Source organism: Eucyclogobius newberryi, unplaced genomic scaffold, assembly GCF_026437365.1.
Source record: "Eucyclogobius newberryi isolate DKJ021-1_F unplaced genomic scaffold, fEucNew1.0.hap1 SCAF_17, whole genome shotgun sequence".
In the NCBI taxonomy this organism is placed as follows: Eukaryota; Metazoa; Chordata; class Actinopteri; order Gobiiformes; family Gobiidae; genus Eucyclogobius; species Eucyclogobius newberryi.
Window position 1 is genome coordinate 19965862 of NW_027315801.1, and position 25893 is coordinate 19991754.

General features: G+C 45.6%; 1 protein-coding gene across 2 annotated transcripts in view; it reads left to right on the forward strand.

The window, feature by feature from the left end:
- Positions 1-20608, forward strand: part of renbp (renin binding protein) — a 57243-nt gene extending 36635 nt beyond the window's left edge. Inside the window, exons 6-10 of one of the 2 annotated variants that reach the window (XM_072449359.1) lie at positions 210-291; positions 1398-1573; positions 13903-14034; positions 20338-20425; positions 20494-20608. In XM_072449359.1, the coding sequence (XP_072305460.1) occupies positions 210-291; positions 1398-1573; positions 13903-14034; positions 20338-20425; positions 20494-20564 (549 nt within the window). In that variant the 3' untranslated portion in view covers positions 20565-20608. The remainder of the gene's footprint in view (positions 1-209; positions 292-1397; positions 1574-13902; positions 14035-20337; positions 20426-20493) is intronic. The other variant, XM_072449357.1, reaches the window with a different exon arrangement.
- The last annotated feature ends 5285 nt before the right edge of the window (positions 20609-25893 follow it).

Below are 25893 nucleotides of genomic sequence, written 5' to 3' on the forward strand. Positions count from 1 at the left end.
CTTTGTTCTGGAGGATGAAGAGTGTAACGTATAAGTACATCTCACTGGAGAACCACAGGATCACATGTTCTGTGTTTGGTCTGGTTCTGTTTGTCGTGTTTATTTTAATTGTAAAAATCTTAAAAAACGTAGCATACAGATTTATTATTACCGTTTTGCTCTGTATATGGTTCATTATGTGTAAAGATTATTATTCTTATATCTTCTAGAGAGGAGGCGCGGCCGTGCTGGAGAACGTGTCTGTGGACGGAACCGAGCTGCAGGGCTGTGTGGGCCGACTGCAGAACCCAGGTGAGCTACAGAACCAGGTGAGCTACAGAACCAGGTGAGCTACAGAACCCAGGTGAGCTACAGAACCCAGGTGAGCTACAGAACCAGTTGAGCTGCAGAACCAGGTGAGCTGCAGAACCAGGTGAGCTACAGAACCAGGTGAGCTCCTACAGAACCAGGTGAGCTACAAAACCAGGTGAGCAACAGAACCAGATGAGATACAGAACCAGGTGAGCTACAGAACCAGGTGAGCTCCTAAAGAACCAGGTGAGCTACAGAACAAGGTGAGCTCCTACAGAACCAAGTGAGCTATGAAACCAGGTGAATACTAAAGAACCAGGTGAGCTACAAAACCAGGTGAGCTCAGTACACAAGACTGAAATTATTTTCTTTGCACTCTTCTCTTTTGAGGCTTAAACTGTTTTATGATTTCTGTCATGTCTTTGTGATTTTACTTAAACTATTTGATATATTGCCTAAAAATAGCACTTTTAGAGAAATTCTGTAAAATTTTAGAACTACTGTTTAGACACAATTACAATTGAACATGTAAATAATTCTGCTGGACACAATAGCCCATTGTGCCATGTCCAAGAGCCTCAGAGCAGGAACCTGGGCAGAGGCTCAGAACACACGCTGGTCAGATGGTCAGTCGGCACTAAGGCCCCTGTAAAGTCCAGAAGAGCCTGGCGCACCTGCCCACTGGTCAAGAGCCAGTTTTAATACTAAAAGCTTTTAGTTTAGCTAAAGCTAAATCTAGGGCGGGGCAGACGAGACTGGGTCTGTGGTTAAAGATACAAAGCACAACACATAAGATGGAGGCGCTGACCAGAGAGTCGTGGTAAAAGATACATACGCTCAGCACAGACGTGTGCAGAGGCAGATAGCGTCTGTGATGTGTCCATCCCACAGACTCCTGTCACTATGGCAATGTCAAATAAATATGGGAAAGAGTGTCTGGTTCATGTCAGAAAAATGTTAAATTGAATGAATAGAAATGATTTTTTGGTGATTTCTGTCATGTCTTTGTGATTTTAATACATTTATTTCCTGATGTGTGAAGCACTTTGAATTCCCTTGTGAACGAATTGTGCTCTACAAAGAAACTTACCTTGTGTTGTTCTCAGGACACACCCTGGAGGCAGGCTGGTTCCTGTTGCAGTACAGCTCACTGTGGGGGCTCCAGGACCTCCAGAACACTGCCATCAGTTGCTTTATGGAGGGGCCCTTCCAGAGCGGCTGGGACCAGGAGCATGGAGGGCTCTTCTATTTCCTGGACGTGGACGGTCACTGCCCCACACAGGTGCATGGATGAGGAGGGGATCTTTATCAGACTAGTACTGTCCCCTGACACAAACACAACATCTTCTTTCAAAAGCGTACAACTTTTTTCTTTCAACATTAGATTGTTTTGTATGATTTATTCTTCCAGATGAACACATGAGCAGCACAAACATGTTGTGTTGCTCGTTCACAAATAAATTTACTACAGTATATTAAAACATCATCATCAACGGCGTTGGGCAAGTCCCTTCAAGAACGTAATTAGTTATGACTATTCATAATTTGTCCGTAAAGTAATTGTGTTTATAAATGTGTTATTGAGTGATAAAAGTAACTAATTACTAGATAAATAACAAATCAATGACTTCAAAAACTCCAAAAAGACACCCACTGCTGCTTGTTGAAGTAAAAATATAGTTATAGTCAACCTTATTTTTTCTGCACTCATTAAATGTTATTAAATTAAATTAAACTCACCAGTGGATGTGTCCACACTCATGTCTCATGTGACACTCCTGCTGTTGTCTGCTTTTACCGTACTTCCATCACAAAGAGTTGCATAATAATGATAAATATCTTTCAAACCAACAAAAGCGTGTCGGCTAAACCAATGAAATGTCAGAAAAGTCTCTATACTAGATTAACTCTGCTTCTCATTGGCTACTTTTACTGTCAATTTCTTTCTTTAGCCATTCACTCTTTCTTAATTCTTTGTCTTGCTTCTGTTCACTTCCATAAACAAGATCGCAGCTTCTCTGAATGAGAAAAAAGAACGATGTCTGATCAGTCATCACTGCTCAAATAACGACTCGAGTTACTTTGACAGTAACTAGAATGGCGTTGTCACAGAAGAAAAATGAATCAATCAGATTACTCATTACTGATAGCAGTAGTAGTAGTAATTACAGTACACTATTTTACTTTTGAAAGAAATTGTTCTTCTCTGAGTACTTATTAGAGACTCCTACTACAGTAATATTTGTAGTGGCTATATTGTAATTCATTGGATCAAGATTTCCAACATGACACTGCATGAGTGTTTTAAAAGTAACTTGTTAAGTTACCGTGTTACTTTACTTTACTGTTTTATAAAAGTAACGCGTTATTGTACTCTTGCGTTACCTATAATTAACATGATTGTATAACCTATACCGTTTGTCGACAATCCCTTTGCACAGTAACATAATCATTAAAATATCAGATAAATAAGCAAAGTAAATGCATTTGACTGACCTTGATTTCTCTTTTGTGTTGACAGATTACCACAATAAAATGTCACACAATAAGCAATTGAAAAACATTGCTAAAACAAAATGAATGGATTGGCAAGAGCAGCGACGCACAACATCAGAACCCGCTTGTTTTAGCTTGTTTTAGCACCCTCGTTTATTTAAAACAAACTCACCACATCGTGTTAACCTACATTTACTTCCCAGCTACAAAATAGTGGTTATAATGAAGGAGCAGGAGTTTTTCAAATGCAGAAAGGTTATTTCTCTTTGGCGTGAGGACAACATGCCGAGCTCTGAGGTGAGGAGATGAGACTGGCAAAGAGATGACCATGAACCCGAAACTAATGTGTTCCTCGTTAATCTAAAAAAGTAATTTGAGTACTCTAATGCGTTACTACGTTACTAGCTAATGCGTTACCCCCAACTGTGATTATCATATTTCAAGAGTTATGTGGGGCACCAGCCTTGATTAGGCATTTAACAATTTTACAATCAAATATCTAAATTAATTCATTTATAAAAATAAAAAAAAGAATACCTCGTTAATCTGAAGGTTATGCAAACGTAACCGTGACATTAACCCCTTTTCTGGAAAGAAAACACTTTACCAAATGTGGTTTATGAGGATTCATTGACCAAATAATTAAACATTTAATATGAATATGGAATATCCTGTTACCATCCACCTATTTCACCCTGTGCACACTGGTCAGACCCAAATGGCATTGCTTATTAAAAGAGGATCTTATGTTCCACATGCAAGTGTGATGCATCATTAGAAAGTTTAGGCCTTCTAGTTTCTGCAGATGTGCACATGACACTGTCAGGGCTTCAGAACTCACACTACAGAAGCCCAAACATGAACGAAACATCCTTCTTTTAGTCTCGCCTGAATATTGTCAATTTGTAATGGTCCTGAGCATGACATACTTCATTGTGTGCATATGCTGTTCACTGTACATGATGTTTATCTTATTGACAACAACTGTGTAAAGTTTCAGATCTGTAGGAACAGGCATTTTGTATCAAAAAGTATATTCGGAACAAGTGATCCAAATATGTGCCAACTGTGCCAAACTGTTTTATTACAATTTTAGCTCCTCTATGATCATAAAACATACATTTTGATGTTTTGTAGACCACTAATACCTATTATAACTGAAAAAAACAATGTATGTGAAAATGTGTAAATATGAGTTTACCCATGAATTTCACATACAGAGGTGAAAAAAAATGAAATAATTATATTATATATATATATTTTCTATTGGTATAATAATACATATATCTAACAAAATACGCGTCCAAAAGGCTAATAAAATAAGAAAACGTTATGCGTAAAATCTAGTCGGCTCCTGCCGAAAAATCTAGGCTCTTTACAGCCTTTACGAGGATACAGATAATTATGTGTGTGGGACCCCTAAGTCCCGCCCCCCATTCTAAAGCTATTCTTATTGGCTAGAATAATATGTCAATCAAAGTCTGCTAAGTCCCTGCTGACGTTAGTTATGTGGCTAAAAACACGTTAGCTTTGCGCGTCGGAAAGCTGCGCATTTTTTTCCTCCGGAGGCTGTAGAGAACAAACCCGGGGACAGAAAAATGGTGGATGGTATCATTCTGTAGGTAACAGTATGAGGAAGAGATCGATGCAAAACACCATCTTATTATAAGTCAAACAGGTCATTTGTTATGGACGGAGAAATGCGCCGGACGAGCCTTCATCCTGAATATCGTCAAAGGAGAAAACTTTGTTTACTTAATATCTCAAAATTGGATGACTTCAGTAAAAATACAAGTGGATATTGTTGTTCAATGATTCCTTACGGACAGACTGAGTACAAGGATGTACAGAATTAAAGCCGTTTCGTCCGTCATAAACAGCAAACAGGACATGCGTTTGTAAAAGTTGAGACTTTCTCACTAACTATGGGTAATTGCTTTTTGGGGCATATTATTCAATGTAAATCAATGACATATTCATTTTGTTGAGAAAATAAGCTTTAAAATGATGTATGGCTTGCTGGTATTGACCGCGTAAATAAAAGTGATGATATAAGAGAATATTTGAGATATGGAAAATGCGCGCAGGTAGATGGTAACAGGATATACAAATAGGTCGATAACCGATGGCGACACTAGATACAATGGTTCTAGATCTATCTAGTTGTGTGTTGGAGCAAATATTGATTCTAAGATGATCTTTTTGAGAATGTTTTGGCCCGAAGGCTTTATTAGACAGGAAAGGTGAGCGTGAAATGGGGGATGAGATAGAAGGGAGAACATTCAGTACATTGTCGGAGTTGAGATTCAAACTCCCGACACTGCAGCCGGCTGCACTTGGAGCCTGACATGCGTGTGCTGATGCCTTAACCACTCCACCACCGGACAGCACGACTCTAAGATGATCTTATCTGCCAAACTATGAAATATGTGCGTTCATACGATAATTCTGCTTAATCTGGCAAGGCAAGTTTATTTGTAGAGCACAATTCATACACAAGGAAATTCAAAGTGCTTCACACAACAGGAAGCTGCATAAAACTGCAACGCAGATTCCCCATGTTTAGTCCTGACTCTGGGCACCAGCAGGAGACCGGTCCATGTTTAGTCTTGACTCTGGCACCAGCAGGAGGCCAGTCCATGTTTAGTCCTGACTCTGGCACCAGCAGGAGGTTGGTCCATGTTTAGTCCTGACTCTGGCACCAGCAGGAGGACGGTCCATGTTTAGTCCTGACTCTGGGCACCAGCAGGAGGGCGGTCCCTGAGGTCCTCAGAGTCCAAGATGGTTCATATGGCACTAACATGTCCAAGATGTACTTTGGTGCTAGGCCATGGAGAGACTTGTACACAAGCAGAGCTGCTTTAAAGTATATTCTCTGAGCCACAGGGGGCAGTGCAGAGACCTGAGAACAGGACTAATATGATGGTACTTCCTGGTTCTAGTCAGGACCCGAGCAGCAGCGTTCTGGATGTACTGCAGCTGTTTTACAGCTCGTTTGGAGAGGCCAGTGAGCAGGCCGTTACAGTAGTCTAATCTACTGGAGACAAACGCATGGATAAGTCTCTCTAAATCTGGTTTAGACACTATATTTTTGATTTTGGCAATGTTTTTTAGATGGTAAAAAGCTGCTGATGTTATTGATTTGATGTGGTTGTTAAAGTTCAAGTCTGAGTCCATTATTACCCCCAAATTTCTAACTTAATTTGTAGGTTTTAGAGCGAGACTCTGGAGGTGACCGCTAACACTGGTCCATATTCACCTGCTGACAGTGAAACATAGATCTGACTCGTCTGCATCACTGTGATAGAACACATTTTCTCTGCGTATCAAATGAACGGCAGCATGTAGAGGTTGAACAGAAGGGGTCCCTGGACTGAGCCTTGGGGCACCCCACAGGTCAGGGGCATGTGGTCTGAGACACAAAGTACTTCCTGTCTTCCAGATAAGACCACACAGTGGGCAGTGCCAGTGATGCCCACCCAGTCCTCTAGTCTCTGTAAGAGGATCCCATGATCAAAAGCAGCACTCAGCTCTAACAGAATTAAGACTGATGCTTTGCCCGTGTCAGTGTTCAGGCGGATGTCATTTGTCACCTTGACAACAGCAGTCTCAGTGCTGTGATGAGGTCTAAAACCTGACTGAAAACATCAAATGAGTTGTTTATTAAGAGGAAATCTGAACAAACTTTTCAAGGACTTTGCCCCAAAATGGCAGATTAGAGATGGGCCGGTCATGAGTACTGCAGCATCAAGACTGCTCTTCTTTAGGAGAGGCTTTATGACCACTCCCCCTGACCCCTCCCCCCTCCCCCTGCTCTTCTTTAGGAGAGGATTTATGACCGCAGTTTTCAAAGGTGCTAACAAACTGTTCAGCACAGACTTTAGAAATCTGGTGGGTAACACATCAAGGCAGCATGTAGATGAACTCAGACTGGTGATGATCTCATGGACAGTTTTGTCAGTTACAGGTGCAAAGTGAGTCAGTTCTGGGAGTCTAGATGGTTTTAGGGTAATTTTTTGCATTCTGGGATTTATATAATTTTTAATGCCCTGAACTTTGTCATTAAAGAATAATACAAACTCATTACACTTGGATGTGGAAATGAGTTCTAACGGCAGCTGAGCTGGAGGGTTTGCTCATCTGTTACTGTGGGAAACAGGACACGCGAGTTGTTACTGCAGCTTCCAATAATTTCAGAAAAATATCTTTCCCTAGTTCTACATAAAATGAAGTTGTACATGTTCAGCTTCTCTTTGTGAATCTCTTTTTGAACCTGGAGCTTTGACTTGCGCCATTTCCGTTTGGCGCTGCGGCACTCCCTTTTTTGTGCCCTGACCCAATCATCATGTCTCCATGGCGCCTTCTGCTTATTTTTAACCATTTTAGCCTTCATAGGGGCAATGGTGTCCAGAACATTCAAAACACTAGATGTAACAGAGTTCAACAAATCATTTACATTAGAACATGAGACATTTTCAAAGTTTATCATTTCCATAAACTGCACCTGTGCCATCATTTATGTGTCTCCTCTGAACAACTGCAGGACCAGCCTCTGAACAGCTGCAGAAACAGCCTCTGAACAACTGCAGGACCAGCCGGTGGTTTGGGAAAAACAGACATGTCATAGACACAGAAATGATCAGACAGAGCAGCATCGACCACATTGACATTTGAAGCATTTACCCCCTTTGTAGTTATGAGATCTAGAGTGTGCCCTCTGCTGTGGGTGGGGCCACTCTGCTGTAGGTGGGGCCACTCTGCTGTGGGTGGGGCCACTCTGCTGTGGGTGGGGCCACTCTGCTGTAGGTGGGGCCTCTCACATGCTGAGTAAGACTGAAGGTTTCAAGGACAGCATCAAGCTCTTTAGCGTTTCTGTCACAAAAATTCTCCACATGCACATTGAAACCACCTGTAATGACCAAACCATCAAAGTCTGTGTGACTGAAACATCTCAGTGAAATCATCAATAAAACGTTTGCAGTGCTGGAGAGGCTTGTATAAAACAATGAAGAGAATGGGTGGGGACTGTTTCAGATCCATTTTAAAGGATACATACTCAAATGATGAAAACACCCCAAAAGATAACCTATGGGTAATTATTTCATCTCTAAAGATTGCACAGACTCTGCCCCCTTCAGATTCAAACTTAATGTTGTGTGGAGCAGATTCTATTAGAACTACATTTCCTGTGTTTTTGTCAAGCCATGTTTCAGTTAAAAACAAAAAATAAAGATCATAAGAAGAAATACAAATTTTAATTAAAGGTCCCATATCATGCTTTTCTTCCTGTTTCGTAGTCCACCATGAGGGTATATTTAATAACAATAAGTGTTGCGCAACACCCATAACATAATAGTTATGAAATACCACCCAAATCTTGGACTCCGCACACAAACTCGGATGGCTTAGTGGGTGCTACCTGGAGGAGGAGCTGAAACAGGGAAGGTATGACGTGTCCCTGTAGGTGTGACGTATGACGTGTCCCTGTAGGTATGACGTGTCCCTGTAGGTATGACGCGTCCCTGTAGGTATGACGGTCCCTGTAGGTATGACCGTCCCTGTAGGTATGAAGCGTCCCTGTAGGTATGACGCGTCCCTGTAGGTATGATGTGTCCCTGTAGGTATGACGTATGACGTGTCCCTGTAGGTATGACGCGTCCCTGTAGGTATGACGTGTCCCTGTAGGTATGACGCGTCCCTGTAGATATGACGTATGGCGCGTCCCTGTAGGTATGACCGTCCCTGTAGGTATGACGCATCCCTGTAGGTATGACGCGTCCCTGTAGGTAGGTATGACCATCCCTGTAGGTATGACCATCCCTGTAGGTATGACGTATGACGTGTCCCTGTAGGTATGACGTGTCCCTGTAGGTATGACGCGTCCCTGTAGATATGACGCGTCCCTGTAGGTATGACGTGTCCCTGTAGGTATGACGCGTCCCTGTAGGTATGACGTGTCCCTGTAGGTATGACGCGTCCCTGTAGGTATGACGTGTCCCTGTAGGTATGACGCGTCCCTGTAGGTATGACGCGTCCCTGTAGGTATGACGTGTCCTTTAGGTATGACGCGTCCCTGTAGATATGACGTATGGCGCGTCCCTGTAGGTATGACCGTCCCTGTAGGTATGACGCATCCCTGTAGGTATGACGCGTCCCTGTAGGTAGGTATGACCATCCCTGTAGGTATGACCATCCCTGTAGGTATGACGCGTCCCTGTAGGTATGACGCGTCCCTGTAGGTATGACGTGTCCCTGTAGGTATGACGCGTCCCTGTAGGTATGACGTATGACGTGTCCCTGTAGGTATGACGTGTCCCTGTAGGTATGACGTGTCCCTGTAGGTATGACGCGTCCCTGTAGGTATGACGTGTCCCTGTAGGTATGACGTGTCCCTGTAGGTATGACGCGTCCCTGTAGGTATGACCGTCCCTGTAGGTAGAACGCGTCCCTGTAGGTATGACGCGTCCCTGTAGGTATGACTCGTCCCTGTAGGTTTGAGCGTCCCTGTAGGTATAATGCATCTCTGTAGGTAGGTATGACCGTCCCTGTAGGTATGACCGTCCCTGTAGGTATGACGTGTCCCTGTAGGTAGAACGCGTCCCTGTAGGTATGACGCGTCCCTGTAGGTATGACGCGTCCCTGTAGGTATGAGCGTCCCTGTAGGTATGACGTGTCCCTGTAGGTATGAGCGTCCCTGTAGGTATGACTCGTCCCTGTAGGTATGAGCGTCCCTGTAGGTATGACGTGTCCCTGTAGGTATGAGCGTCCCTGTAGGTATGACTCGTCCCTGTAGGTTTGAGCGTCCCTGTAGGTATGACGTGTCCCACCAGGCAACTGACTAAACCAGGAGTGTCAAAATCATTTTGGGCCGCGGGCCGAATTTTGACGCTCAGACTGGGTGGTGTAGGGGGCCGTGACTCTGTCTCCAGTCATCAGGAGGAGACACTGTGACAAACTTTCTACTGGGTCAGGCCAAAATCTGACTCACCCGCACACTGCAGGGGGCGCTAGTGTACAGCACACTGCAGGGGGCGCTAGTTTACAGCACACTGCAGGGGGCGCTAGAGTACAGCACACTGCAGGGGGCGCTAGTGTAGAGCACACTGCAGGGGGCGCTAGAGTACAGCACACTGCAGGGGGCGTTAGAGTACAGCACACTGCAGGGGGCGCTAGAGTACAGCACACTGCAGGGGGCGCTAGTGTACAGCACACTGCAGGGGGCGCTAGAGTACAGCACACTGCAGGGGGCGCTAGAGTACAGCACACTGCAGGGGGCGTTAGAGGAGTGTGAGTGTGTGGATATGAAGACACTGATGATGTTTGACTGTTGTGTGTGTTTTAAAATGAGCTGTTCATAAATGTGAGTGTAAAAGTATCTCTTTTTTTCTCTCTCCCCTCTCTCTCCTCATTCCTCTCTCTCCTCATTCCTCTCTCTCCTCTCTCTCTCGCTCTCTCTCTCTCCTCTCTATCCTGGTTCCTCTCTCTCCTCTCTCTCCTGGTTCCTCTCTCTCTCTCCCCTCTCTCTCCTGGTTCCTCCCTCTCTCTTTCTCTTCTCTCTCCTGGTTCCTCTCTCTCTCCTCTCTCTCCCCTCTCTCACCTCTCTCTCCTCATTCCTCTCTCTATTTCTCCTTTCACTCTCTCTCCCCTCTCTCTCTCCCTCTCTCTCTCTCTCCTCTCTCTCCTAGTTCCTCTCTCTCTCCTCTCTCCCCTCTCTCTCATCATTCCTCTCTCTCCTCTCTCTCTCTCCTCTCTCTCGTGGTTCCTTTCTTCTCCTTCTCTCTCTCTCTCTCTCTCCTCTCTCCCCTCTCTCTCCTCATTCCTCTCTCTCTCCTGGTTCCTCTCTCCTTTCTCTCTCTCTCTCCTCTCTCTCTCCCCTCTCTCTCCTGGTTCCTCTCTCTCCCCTCTATCTCCTCATTCCTCTCTTTCTCCTCTCACTCGCTCTCTCCTCTCTCTCCTGGTTCCTCTCTCCCTCTCTCTCTCTATCTCTCCTCTCTCTCCTGGTTCCTCTCTCTCTCCTCTCTATCCTGGTTCCTCTCTTTCCCCTCTCTCCTGGTTCCTCTCTCTCTCTCCTCTTTCTCTCCCCTCTCTCTCCTGGTTCCTCTCTCTCTCCTCTCTCTCCTGGTTCCTCTCTCCCCTCTCTCCCCTCTCTCTCCTCATTCCTCTCTCTCTCTCTTTCTCCTCTCACTCTCTCCTCTCTCTCCTCATTCCTCTCTCTCTCCTCTCTCTCCTGGTTCCTCTCTCTCTCCTCTCTCTCTCCTCTCTCTCCTGGTTCCTCTCTCTCCTCTCTCTCCCCTCTCTCTCCTCATTCCTCTCTCTCTTTCTCCTTTCACTCTCTCTCCTCTCTCTCCGCATTCCTCTCTCTCCTCTCTCTCTCCTCTCTCTCTCCTGGTTCCTCTCTCTCTCCTCTCTATCTCCTCTCTCTATCCTGGTTCCTCTCTCTCTCTCCCCTCTCTCTCCTGGTTCCTCCCTCTCTCTCTCCCCTCTCTCTCCTCATTCCCCCCTTTCTCTCTCTTTCTCCTCTCACTCTTTCTCCTCTCTCTCTCCTGGTTCCCCTCTCTCTCTCCTCTCTCTCCTGGTTCCTCTCTCTCTCCTCTCTACCCTCTCTCTCCTCATTCCTCTCTCCCCTCTTTCTCCTGGTTCCTCTCTCTCTCCTCATCATCATTCTTATCTCTCCTCTCTCTCTCTCTCCCGTGGTTCCTCTCTTCTCCTTCTCCTCTCTCTCCTCTCTCTCTCTCTCTCCTCTCCCCTCCCTCTCATCATTCCTCTCTCTCTTTCTCCTCTCACTCTCTCTCTCCCCTCTCTCTCCTGGTTCCTCTCTCTCTCCTCTCTCTCCCCTCTATCTCCTCATTCCTCTCTCTCTTTCTCCTCTCACTCTCTCTCCTCTCTCTCCTGGTTCCTCTCTCCCTCTCTCTATCTCTCCTCTCTCTCCTGGTTCTTCTCTTTCTCCTCTCTATCCTGGTTCCTCTCTTTCCCCTCTCTCCTGGTTCCTCTCTCTCTCTCTCTCCTCTTTCTCTCCCCTCTCTCTCCTGGTTCCTCTCTCTCTCCTCTCTCCTGGTTCCTCTCTCTCTCCCCTCTCTCCCCTCTCTCTCCTCATTCCTCTCTCTCTTTCTCCTCTCACTCTCTCTCTCCTCTCTCTCCTGGTTCCTCTCTCTCTCCTCTCTCTCCTGGTTCCTCTCTCTCTCCTCTCTCCCCTCTCTCTCCTCATTCCTCTCTCCCCTCTCTCTCCTGGTTCCTCTCTCTCTCTCCTCATCATTCTTATCTCTCCTCTCTCTCCCGTGGTTCCTCTCTTCTCCTCCTCTCTCTCCTCTCTCTCTCCCCTCTCTCTCATCATTCCTCTCTCTCTCTCTCCTCTCTCTCCTGGTTCCTCTCTCCTTTCTCTCTCTCTCTCTCTCTCCTCTCTCTCGCCCCTCTCTCTCCTGGTTCCTCCCTCTCTCTCATCTCTCTCCTGGTTCCTATCTCTCCTCTCTCCCCTCTATCTCCTTATTCCTCTCTCTTTCTCCTCTCACTCTCTCTCTCTCCTCTCTATCCTGGTTCCTCTCTCTCTCTCCTCTCTAGCCTGGTTCCTCTCTCTCTCTCTCTCCTCTCTCTCCTGGTTCCTCTCTCCCTCTCTCTCTCTCTCCTCTCTCTCCTGGTTTCTCTCTCTCTCTCCTCTTTCTCCCCTCTCTCCCCTCTCTCTCCTCATTCCCCCCTTTCTCTCTCTTTCTCCTCTCACTCTTTCTCCTCTCTCTCTCCTGGTTCCTCTCTCTCTCTCCTCTCTCTCCTGGTTCCTCTCTCTCTCCTCTCTCCCCTCTCTCTCATTCCTCTCTCCCCTCTCTCTCCTGGTTCCTCTCTCGCTCTCCTCATCATTCTTAGCTCTCCTCTCTCTCTCTCTCCTGTGGTTCCTCTCTTCTCCTTCTCCTCTCTCTCTCTCTCTCCTCTCTCCCCTCTCTCTCCCCATTCCTCTCTCTCTTTCTCCTCTCACTCTCTCTCTCTCCTCTCTCTCCTGGTTCCTCTCTCCTTTCTCTCTCTCTCTGTCTCCTCTCTCTCTCCCCTCTCTCTCCTGGTTCCTCTCTCTCTTTCTCTCCTCTCTCTCCTGGTTCCTCTCTCTCTCTCCTCTCTCTCCTGGTTCCTCTCTCTCTCCTCTCTCCCCTCTCTCTCATTCCTCTCTCCCCTCTCTCTCCTGGTTCCTCTCTCGCTCTCCTCATCATTCTTATCTCTCCTCTCTCTCTCTCTCCTGTGGTTCCTCTCTTCTCCTTCTCCTCTCTCTCTCTCTCTCCTCTCTCCCCTCTCTCTCCCCATTCCTCTCTCTCTTTCTCCTCTCACTCTCTCTCTCTCCTCTCTCTCCTGGTTCCTCTCTCCTTTCTCTCTCTCTCTGTCTCCTCTCTCTCTCCCCTCTCTCTCCTGGTTCCTCTCTCTCTTTCTCTCCTCTCTCTCCTGGTTCATCTCTCCCCTCTCTCCCCTCTCTCTCCTCATTCCTCTCTCTCTCTCTTTCTCCTCTCACTCTCTCTCTCTCTCCTCTCTCTCTCCTGGTTCCTCTCTCTCTCCTCTCTCTCCTCTCTCTCTCCTCTCTATCCTGGTTCCTCTCTCTCCCCTCTCTCGTGGTTCCTCTCTCTCTCTCCTCTTTCTCTCCCCTCTCTCTCCTGGTTCCTCTCTCTCTCTCCGCTCTCTCCTGGTCCCTCTCTCCTCTCTCTCTCTCTCTCCTCTCTATCCTGGTTCCTCTCTCTCCCCTCTCTCCTGGTTCCTCTCTCTCTCCTCTTTCTCTCCCCTCTCTCTCCTGTTTCCTCTCTCTCTCTCCTCTCGCTCCTGGTTCCTCTCTCTCATCTCTCTCCCCTCTCTCTCCTCATTCCTCTCTCTCGCTCTTTCTCCTCTCACTCTCTCCTCTCTCTCTCCTGGTTCCTCTCTCTCCTGGTTCCTCTCTCTCCTGGTTCCTCTCTCCTCTCTCCCCTCTCTCCTCATTCCTCTCTCTCACCTCTCTCTCCTCATTCCTCTCTCTCTCCCTCTCTCCTCTCTCTCTCCCCTCTCTCTCCTGGTTCCTCTCTCTCTCCTCTCTCTCTCTCTCTCCCCTCTCTCTCTTTCTCTTCATTCCTCTCTCTCCTCTCCCCCCTCTCTCTCCTGGTTCCTCTCTCTCTCTTTCAGCTGGAGTGGAACATGAAGCTGTGGTGGCCTCACTGTGAGGCCCTTGTGGCCTTCCTTATGGCCTACACTCAGACCCAGCGCCCGGAGGTGCTGGAGCGCTTCACCCAGGTCTACGACTACACTTTTAAACATGTGAGGATGCAGCCACACAAAGCATACCCATGTTTACTTCAGCTGTCTGCAGGGCCTAAGGGGGTCCAAACATGGATTGAACGTATAACGTCTTTAATGCTTTAAATGGCGTTGTAAAAATACAACAACATTGTTTATATGATTAATATTAGAATACTAATCTAAATATTTGCCCTTTAAACAGTCAAAATGTAGTCAGAAATCAGCTCATTTACAAAGAAAGTGCAATCATATTTGAACAAAATAAACAGCATGAAATATGAATATGTTCAACAAATTGGTTTAACAAACTCTCCAATTATCACATACACTCTTACGTATTTAACCCTATTTTCTGTTTATCAAGTTTGAAATGTATAAAATCACGTCGGCTGTATATTCCTAGTATGAATCGTTAATAGTTCCTTAAGTCAGCGCACACAAGGAGCACAGCAGCTTTACAATCGTGTAAATTACGAGAATCCAAATGTGGGTCACCCAGCGGGCGTGTACCCAGCGAGCGTGTATCCAGCGGGCCGCGGGCCGAATTTCGACGCTCAGACTGGGTCGTAGGCCGAAAAAAACGTATAACATAAAACAATAAAAAATATAAGAAATAACTAGCTTTTTTACAGCCTAGCAATAGTTGGAGACTGTTGCACAAATGTGCAGCAGGTGAAAGTCCATATTCATGCAGTAGGTGAAAGTCCATATTCATGCAGCAGGTGAAAGTCCATATTCATGAGGTCATTGTATTCACAGTCACATTAGTGTGGACACAGTCATGTTCAGACTTACACACAGGTTTGTAGAGGATGATTTCCTCACAGAGCATCATCACAGCCGAGGGGCTGTGTTGACACTCCCTATTTTTTAATAAATATGAATTTGAAATGTTCTGCGGACCGGATTAAAATGTTTGGCGGGCCGGATGCGGCCCGCGGGCCGTATGTCTGACACCCCTGGACTAAACCAATGTGTCACAACTGAAGGGGTGGATCAGTTCTCTTAAGACTTATTCAAAAAGAGTATGTGAATAATAATCATATACATTCTGGAGAGGGGGAAACTGTGAGGGGAGAGGGGGACACTGAGGGGAGAGGGGGACACTGTGAGGGGAGGGAGAGGGAGGACACTGTGAGGGGAGAGAGGGACACTGAGGGGAGAGGGTGACACTGTGTGGGGCGAGGGGAACACTCCATGGGGAGAGGGGGGGGAACTGTGAGGGGAGAGGGGGACACTGTGAGGGGAAAGGGGGACACTGTGTGGGGAGAGGGGGACACTGTGAGGGGAGAGGGGGATACTGTGAGGGAAGAGAGGGACACTGTGAGGGAAGGGGGGACACTGTGAGGTGGAGGCCACCCTTGAGGGGAGAGGGGGCACTGTGAGGGGGGACACCGTGAGGGGAGAGGACGAAACTGTGAGAGGAGAGCGGGACACTGTGAGGGGAGAGGGGGGACACTGTGAGGGGAGAGGGCGAAACTGTGAGGGGAGGGGGGGACACTGTGAGTGGAGAGGGGGACACTGTGAGTGGAGAGGGGGACACTGTGCGGGGAGAGGAGGATACTGTGAAGGGAGAGGAGGACACTGTGAGGGGAGAGGAGGATACTGTGAGTGGAGAGGAGGACACTGTGCGGGGAGAGGAGGATACTGTGAAGGGAGAGGAGGACACTGTGCGGGGAGAGGAGGATACTGTGAAGGGAGAGGAGGACACTGTGAGGGGAGAGGAGGATACTGTGAAGGGAGAGGAGGACACTGTGCGGGGAGAGGAGGATACTGTGAAGGGAGAGGAGGACACTGTGCGGGGAGAGGAGGATACTGTGAGGGGAGAGGAGGATACTGTGAAGGGAGAGGAGGACACTGTGCGGGGAGAGGAGGATACTGTGAAGGGAGAGGAGGACACTGTGCGGGGAGAGGAGGATACTGTGAAGGGAGAGGAGGACACTGTGAGGGGAGAGGGGGAAACTGTGAGGGGAGGACACTGAGGCGAGAGGGGAGGACACTGTGAGGGGAGAGGGGAAGACACTGTGAGGGGAGAGGAGGACACTGTGAGGGGAGAGGGGAGGACACTGAGGGGAGAGGGGGACACTGAGGGGAGAGGAGGACACTGTGCGGGGAGAGGAGGACACTGTGAGGGGAGAGGGGGACACTGTGAGGGGAGAGGAGGACACCGTGAGGGGAGAGGGGAGGACACCGTGAGGGGAGTGGGAAGGACACTGTGAGGGGAGAGGGAAGGACACCGTGAGGGGAGAGGGGGACACTGTGAGGGGAGAGGGGGACAGGGGGACACTGTGAGGGGAGAGGGGGGGACACCGTGAGGGGAGAGGGGAGGACACCGTGAGGGGAGAGAGGGACACCGTGAGGGGAGAGGGGGACAATGTGAGGGGAGAGGGGAGGACACTGTGAGGGGAGAGGGGGACACCGTGAGGGGAGAGGGGGACAATGTGAGGGGAGAGTGGGACAATGTGAGGGGAGAGTGGGACAATGTGAGGGGAGAGTGGGACACTGAAGGGAGGACACTGAGAGGGAAGAGGGGGACACTGTGAGAGGGACACTGAGCTCCTTGACTAAAGCTTTGGGAACTAAACAATCAAAGCTAACAGACCATATTCTCAGTGGAAAGACCAGCTCACATGGCTAACATGGCTAACATGACCTGCGCGGCTACCCTTGCAGCAGAGGACATAACTTTACAACAGCTGGCCCTCATGTGAAATGCAGTGTGGTGGAGGGTGTAAGGGATTGGGCCCTTCATCATCATGGGGGCCCCTCATTAGAAATGGACTTCCTCCCTCCATTTGATCATCTTTTATATGATCAGGTTTAGGTTCAGTTTATATTAATCTCATATTTGTGTTTGACCAGATCATTTTGTAGAATTGGTAAATTGATGAGATGCAATTGTATCGGAAAAGTTACGAGTAGAATCCTTTAATGTTAAGAGCATAATGAACTCAATCAAACAAGAGAATAAAGACAGTATATACTATATACTATATACTTTATACTATATACTATATACCATACACTTCATACTATATACTATATACTATACACTTTATACTATATACTATATACTTTATACTATATACTATATACTACATACCATACACTTTATACTATATACTATATACTATATACCATACACTTTATACTATATACTATACACTTTATACTATATACACTATTTACTATATACTCTATACTATAAACTATATACTATATACTTTATACTATATACTATAGACTTTATACTATATACTACAAACTTTATACTATATACTATATACTTGATACTATATACTTTACACTTTATACTATATACTATACACTATACACTATATACTATACACTATATACTATATACTATACACTTGATACTATATACTATACACTTTATACTATGTACTATATACTATATACTTTATACTATATACTATACACTTTATACTATACATTATACACTTTATACTATATACTATTTACTATACACTTTATACTATATACTATACACTTTATACTATATACTATACACTATATACTATATACTATACACTTTATACTATATACTATACACTTTATGCCATATACTATATACTATACACTTTATACTATTTCCTATATACTATATAGTATACACTTTATACTATATACTATACACTTTATACTATACAGTGATCCCTCGTTTATCGCGGGGGTTATGTTCCAAGAAGAACCCGCGGGAGTCGAAATCCGCGAAGTAGAAACCTTTATTTTTTTACAGTTATTATACAATGAAATACTCCATAAAACATTGAAGCTCACACGGCGGCTCCGCTCTCACGCTCTCACCGGCCTCGCAAACTTCAATTTGGCAAGCGGTTTTACGTACGTGTACATCCATAACGTTATTGACACACAGGTAGAGAAGACGCGGAGAGACTGTTTAGCCAATCAGAATGCAGAACACAATGCATGATGAAAATCCGCGAAGCAGCGAGACCGCGAAAAGTGAACCGCGTTATAGCGAGGGATCACTGTTTACTATAGTATAGTATATAGTATTCCCTGTAGGGGAAGGTGCTGTCAGTGTGACAGGGGGGAGGGCTTATCCCAATGAGATGCAAATGAGCCCCCCCTGTGACTCTGGGCTCACTCAGGTGAGAATCTTTAGAGGCAGTTTTCTCATTAAGAGGAATTCAGAGTTGTATACATTCAAATGACCACAACTTACTCAAATATTATCAGATGTGCATGAGTGAGACGTAATTGGAAAGCTTTCAGAATCTGTGAATAACTCAAAATGTCTCCGGGGTGACTTGTAACTGCTTTTTCCACGGTCAGTCACATATACTATAATACTATACACTGTATACTATATACTACATACTACATACTTTATACTATACACTTTATACTATATAGTATTTACTATACACTATATACTATATATACTATAAACTATATACTATACACTATACTATATATATATATATATATATATATATATATATATATATATATATATATATATATATATACTATATATACTATATACTATACAGTATATACTATATACTATACACTTTATACTATATACTATACACTTCATAATATATACTATATACCATATACTATATACTATATAAAATATTCAGTTGTAGATGTTTTGACCTTCAACCAAGAGTCAAGTTTTGATCCTGCTCTGATAATAGTCTGTCCTGTTCACAGTTTCACCTGAAACTAATCCTCTTTGTTCACCGTAACATTGCCACAGAAATCCTATTGTTACCTGGCTGCAGCACCCTCATCACTGATGAGTACCTGATAAGCATCAGAATGGCTTCATGATGCGACTGTACACTGCCGGAAGGTTGAACCTTAAACCTACATTTGTGTTTCAAGAGAGATTCTCTCTTTTTTATGGCCTCTTTAACTCCTCTTTCAAACCAGCTCCATTTATTCTTGGTTTTGTTTCCTTTTTGTCATTTTTGTCCTACTTTTTTTGTTCTCACTTTGTTAAGAGCCCAAGCAGGATAACCAGACTGTAGGAAGACACCACCTACAGGACAGGACCAGACTGCAGGAAGACACCACCTACAGGACAGGACCAGACTGCAGGAAGACACCACCTACAGGACAGGACCAGACTGCAGGAAGACACCACCTACAGGACAGGACCAGACTGTAGGAAGACACCACCTACAGGACAGGACCAGACTGCAGGAAGACACCACCTACAGGACAGGACCAGACTGCAGGAAGACGCCATCTACAGGACAGGACCAGACTGCAGGAAGACGCCATATTACCACATATTACCACATATTTACCACATATTTACCACATATTACCACATATTACCACATATTACCACATATTTACCACATATTTACCACATATTACCACATATTTACCACATATTACCACATATTACCACATATTACCACATATTTACCACATATTTACCACATATTACCACATATTACCACATATTTACCACATATTACCACATATTACCACATATTTACCACATATTACCACATATTACCACATATTTACCACATATTACCACATATTACCACATATTACCACATATTACTACATATTTACCACATATTACCACATATTTACCACATATTACCACATATTTACCACATATTTACCATTTACCACATATTGCCACATATTACCACATATTACCACATATTTACCACATATTTACCACATATTACCACATATTTACCACATATTACCACATATTTACCACATATTTACCATTTACCACATATTGCCACATATTACCACATATTACCACATATTTACCACATATTTACCACATATTACCACATATTTACCACATATTACCACATATTACCACATATTACCACATATTTACCACATATTTACCATTTACCACATATTACCACATATTACCACATATTTACCACATATTACCACATATTTACCACGTATTACAACATATTTACCACATATTAACCACATATTTATCACATATTTACCACATAAATACCACATATTACCACATATTTACCATTTACCACATATTACCACATATTACCACATATTTACCACATATTACCACATATTTACCACATATTACCACATATTTACCACGTATTACAACATATTTACCACATATTAACCACATATTTATCACATATTTACCACATAAATACCACATATTACCACATATTTACCAGATATTACCACATAAATACCACATAGAACTGACAGATTTACAGAGATGTGAATGGTAAAGCATCAGATGCAGAATGTGGTGAACACTGAGCAGGTTCGTGATGGTGTTTATGGTGTGTGCAGTTCCCTGACGCTTTGAGCGGAGAGTGGTTTGGATATCTCTCCCGGGAGGGAAAGGTGGCTCTGGACTTTAAAGGTGGACCCTTCAAAGGTGAGGTCAAAGGTGAGGTCACAGGTGTTTTTTGGAACATTATACAGAAGTCATGTGTTTGCTTCCAGGGTTTTTCCATGTGCCGCGCTGTCTCCTCATGTGCGAGGCCATGTTGGACCAGATCTTGGACTCAAAGTAGACCAGGACCAAGACCCACAGGATTTGAATAATCATAAGGAGACTTCTCGGTACTTTCTATTGTTTTGGTGTGTAATGAAATAAATATTGTGATCTACGTGAAAATTGTTGTGTGAACTGTTTTTGAGGTGAACAGTGGAATGAGCCTGTACCTTCGCTCAGAACAACTGTATGTTTGCAGTAATAAAACATCATGCCACATGTCTCTATGTTTGCTTATTCTTCCACAATAAACCATCACATTGTCTGGTAAGTAAGTTTTCTAATAAAGCATCGACCAAATGAGAATACTTTATAATACTTAAAGTCATCATAATACATAAGATGAATAATCACAGTTTTTATCGCCACAACCTTAACCAAATCTGATCTTAGTTCAAAAGTGACACAATCACAATGACCTGAGGTCAATTCAGTTTGTTCGACCAGTGACACATCTTTCACTGACACATCTGTCACTGACACATCCGTCACTGACACATCCGTCACTGACACATCCTTCACTGACACATCCGTCACTGACATCTGTCACTGACACATCCGTCACTGACACATCCGTCACTGACATCTGTCACTGACACATCCGTCACTGACACATCCGTCACTGACACATCCTTCACTGACACATCCGTCACTGACATCTGTCACTGACACATCCGTCACTGACACATCCGTCACTGACACATCCGTCACTGACACATCCGTCACTGACATCCGTCACTGACACATCCGTCACTGACATCTGTCACTGACACATCCGTCACTGACACATCCGTCACTGACACATCCGTCACTGATACATCCGTCACTGACATCTGTCACTGACACATCCGTCACTGACACATCCGTCACTGACACATCCGTCACTGACACATCCGTCACTGACATCTGTCACTGACACATCCGTCACTGACATCTGTCACTGACACATCCGTCACTGACACATCTGTCACTGACACATCTGTCACTGACATCTGTCACTGACACATCCGTCACTGACACATCCGTCACTGACACATCCGTCACTGACACATCCGTCACTGACATCTGTCACTGACACATCCGTCACTGACATCTGTCACTGACACATCCGTCACTGACACATCTGTCACTGACACATCTGTCACATCTGTCACTGACACGTCTGTCACTGACACTTCTGTCACTGACACATCTGTCACATCTGTCACAGACACATCTGTCACATCTGTCACTGACACATCTGTCACTGACACATCTGGCACATCTGTTTACTGACACATCTGACACATCTGGCACATCTCACACATCTGTCACTGACACATCTGTCACTGACACGTCTGTCACTGACACTTCTGTCACTGACACGTCTGTCACTGACACGTCTGTCACTGACATTTCTGTCACTGACACGTCTGTCACTGACACGTCTGTCACTGACACATTTGTCACTCACATCTATCACTGACACGTCTGTCACTGACACGTCTGTCACTGACACATTTGTCACTCACATCTATCACTGACACGTCTGTCACTGACACGTCTGTCACTGCTTTGTTCCCATGAGGACCAAAGTCATCTTTGATCATTGTTGATCAATGATCATGATCAACAATGACCTGTGCATGTTGTTCCTGTGTTTGTGTGACAACAGAACATCATTTGGTGTAATCCCTCGTTCTTCCAGGAGAGTTCTATTGTCTCGTCTGGACTCTTGTCTTCTTGTCATTCTCAATCTGTGAATCGAGTCTGGGAACTCAGGTATTTCTCCTCCTCTGTGTAGGCCCTGCCCACTGGGTGGAACCTCCAGTTTCACTTGAGACTATTCTTCTTTGTTCACAGCCCTGAGCCCCCAACAGCCCTGAGATGGACTCTCTACTCTACTATTGTGACCTGACTTTGGCTAGTTGCAACTGATGATGCAACTGATGATGCAACTGATGATGCAACTGATGATGCATCTACGTCCACGGCTACGCCGGGGCCACGTCGGCCTGTCCGTCTGTGAGAGTCAGATCCCTCCTTCACTGTGGAACTCCTCCAGGAGGTTTTTTGTAGTTTTTCCTGGCTGAGAAGGAGGGTCTAAGGACAGAGGACTCCCGAGACATCGTCCCTCGCAGCAAAATCACTCCTCCCGTGGCACGCCGCACCTCCTCTGCACCTCCTCTGCACCTCCTCTGCACCTCCTCTGCTCCCAATCAGAGCACAGGCGGTCTCATTTAAACCCTCAGGCAGTTGGCTCGGCCGCTTCAGACCGTACTGCGACCCAAGACCTCCTCCTCCTCCTCCTCTGCATCCCTCTCCTCCTCATCATCCTCTCTTCCCTCTTCCCTCCTCCTCCTCCTCTGCATCCCTCTCCTCCTCATCATCCTCTCTTCCCTCTTCGCTCCTCCTCCTCCTCTGCATCCCTCTCATCCCCATCTTCCTCTCTCCCCTCTTGCCTCCTCCTCCTCCTCCTCTGCATCCCTCTCCTCCTCATCATCCTCTCTTCCCTCTTCCCTCCTCCTCCTCCTCTGCATCCCTCTCATCCTCATCATTCTCTCTCCCCTCCTCCTCCTCCTCCTCCTGGGGGGAGACATTTAATACATTTAGATTATGGAGCACCTATAATCACGATGTCTTCTGCCAGGGTCTGAGCGCCAAACAACCCACGAGATAAAGAACTAAACGGTCCTTTCTGTGACTCCAGGGGAAATACAGTCCCAAAGGTTTTACAGCATGAAGCAGCATATCCAGCCACAATGGAATATAGTCCTGGGGAATATGGTCCTGGGGAATATAGTCCCGGGGAATATGGTCCCGGGGAATATGGTCCCGGGGAATATGGTGCTGGGGAATATGGTCCCGGGGGAATATAGTCCCGGGGAATATGGTCCTGGGGAATATAGTCCCGGGGAATATGGTCCTGGGAGGGGGTGATGATGCGGTGGCTCGTATTCTAAAACGCTGCTTTAAGTCATTTTGATTCATTGTTGTTTGTTTGAACTGAAGCAAGTTCAGAGTTTGTGAATTTTGGCCATAAATAAGCTCGTTCAGCTCATCTCACCCACACCACACCCTCTCTCTCTTTGTCCCTCTCTTTCTCCCCCCCTCTCTCTCTCCTCTATCTGCTCTCTCTCTCTCTCTCTCTCTCTCTCTCTCTCTCTCTCACTCTTTCTCTTTCTCCCTCCCCTCTCTTTTCTCCCTTCTCTCTCTCTTCTCTCTCCTCTTTCTCCCCTCTCTCTCCTTCTCTCTTTCTCCCTTCCCACTCTCTTGCCTTCTCTTTCTCTCTCTATCTCCCTCCTCTCTCTTTTCCCTCTCCTCTCCCTCCTTCTCTCTCTCTCTCCTTCCCTCTCTCTTTCTCACCCCCTCTCTCTCTTTCTCCCTCCTCTTCCTCTTCTCTCCCTCCCTTCTCTCTCTTTCTCCCTCCTCTCTCCTCTTCTCTCTCTCTCCTCTCTCTCTCCCCTCATCCCTCTCTCTTCTCTCTACCCTCTCTCTCTGTTCTCATTCCTCTCTCTTCTGAATACAACTAATTATTATGTAGAACAAGAGAGATTTATTTCTCAGAAATAATTGGAAATAATAATAACAACTCCCGCATTCTGTTTGCGACAGTAACAGACTGACAAACCCTCCAGCTCAAATGCCGCTGGAACTCATTTCCACATCAAAGTGCAATGAGTTTGTCACATTCTTCAAGGACAACGTCCAGAACATTAAGAACACCAATCCCAACGGTGCAAATACTAATTCAACAGCCAGTCAAACATGTGGAGCTGACTCAGTTTGTACCTGTGACTGAAACAACTGTCCAAGAGACCATCACCAGCCTGAGAGACCATCACCAACACCAGCCTGAGAGACCATCACCAGCCTGAGAGACCATCACCAGCCTGAGAGACCATCACCAGCACCAGCCTGAGAGACCATCACCAGCCTGAGAGAGTGAGAGACCATCACCAGCCTGAGAGACCATCACCAGCCTGAGAGACCATCACCAGCCTGAGAGACCATCACCAGCACCAGCCTGAGAGACCATCACCAGCCTGAGAGAGTGAGAGACCATCACCAGCCTGAGAGACCATCACCAGCCTGAGAGACCATCACCACCCTGAGAGACCATCACCAGCACCAGCCTGAGAGACCATCACCAGCCTGAGAGACCAGCACCAGCCTGAGAGACCATCACCAGCCTGAGAGAGTGAGAGACCATCACCAGCCTGAGAGACCATCACCAGCCTGAGCTCTTCTACCTGCTGCCTGAACATGTTGCCCTCTAGATTTTCAAAATCTGTGCTCAGTGAGGGTTAGTAATAATCAACATGTCACTTAAATCCGGAACATTCCCAACGGCCTCGAAAACTGCGTTTATTAAGCCGCGGCTAAAGAAGAGCAGCCTCGATCCCACAACACTTAACAACTATCGACCAATCTCAAACTTACCTTACCGGGGAAAAGTCCTTGAAAAAGTCATTTATAAACAGTTTACTCAGTTCCTCCTAATAATTGAGTCCTTTGTTGTCTTCCAGTCCGGTTTTAGATCGCATCACAGCACAGGCTCTCATTAAGGTGACAAATGACATCCGTCTGAGCATTGAGCAAGGCCTCTGTTTTAGTCCTGCTGGACCTCAGTGCTGCATTTGACACTGTTGATCACGGGATACTTCCACAGAGGTCAGAGGACTGGGAGGGCATCACTGGTATGGCCTTAAATTGGTTGAAATCCTACCTCGAAAACAGGAAATACTTTGTTGAGATTGGTGACTGTGTCTCTGAGAGCATTGATCTGTGGGGTGCCCCAAGGGTCAATCCTTGGACCCCTTCTGTTCAATCTGTACATGCTGCCATTGGGACAGCTAATGCGAAACAGTGGTGTGTCCTATCACAATGATGCTGACGACACTCAGATCTGTCTCACTGATGGCAGGTGAATATGTATCTGTCACTGCCTTCAACAGATCAGTGTGTGGAGGCAAAACAACTATCTCCAGCTGAACTCAGATAAGACTGAAATCATCGTCTTTGTCACAGAAACAAAGAGAAAGTGTTAGTGTCACCTCCAGAGTCTCTCTCTAAAACCTGTAAACAAGATAAAAAAAAATTCAGACATGAATTTCAACCGCTACATCAATTCAATGACATCAGCATCTTTATTTCATCTGAAAAACATTGCCAAAATTAAAAATATAGTGTCTGAACCAGATTTGGAGAGACTTATCCAAGCATCTTCTTTCTACAGGTCAGGTGATTTGTCTGCGGATATGAAATGTGGTGAACATTAGTAGAAGACCATGTACATAATCTGATGCGTGTCCTTGTGCCACATGAGACGTGTGTCTGCGTGTCCTTGTGCCACATGAGACGTGTGT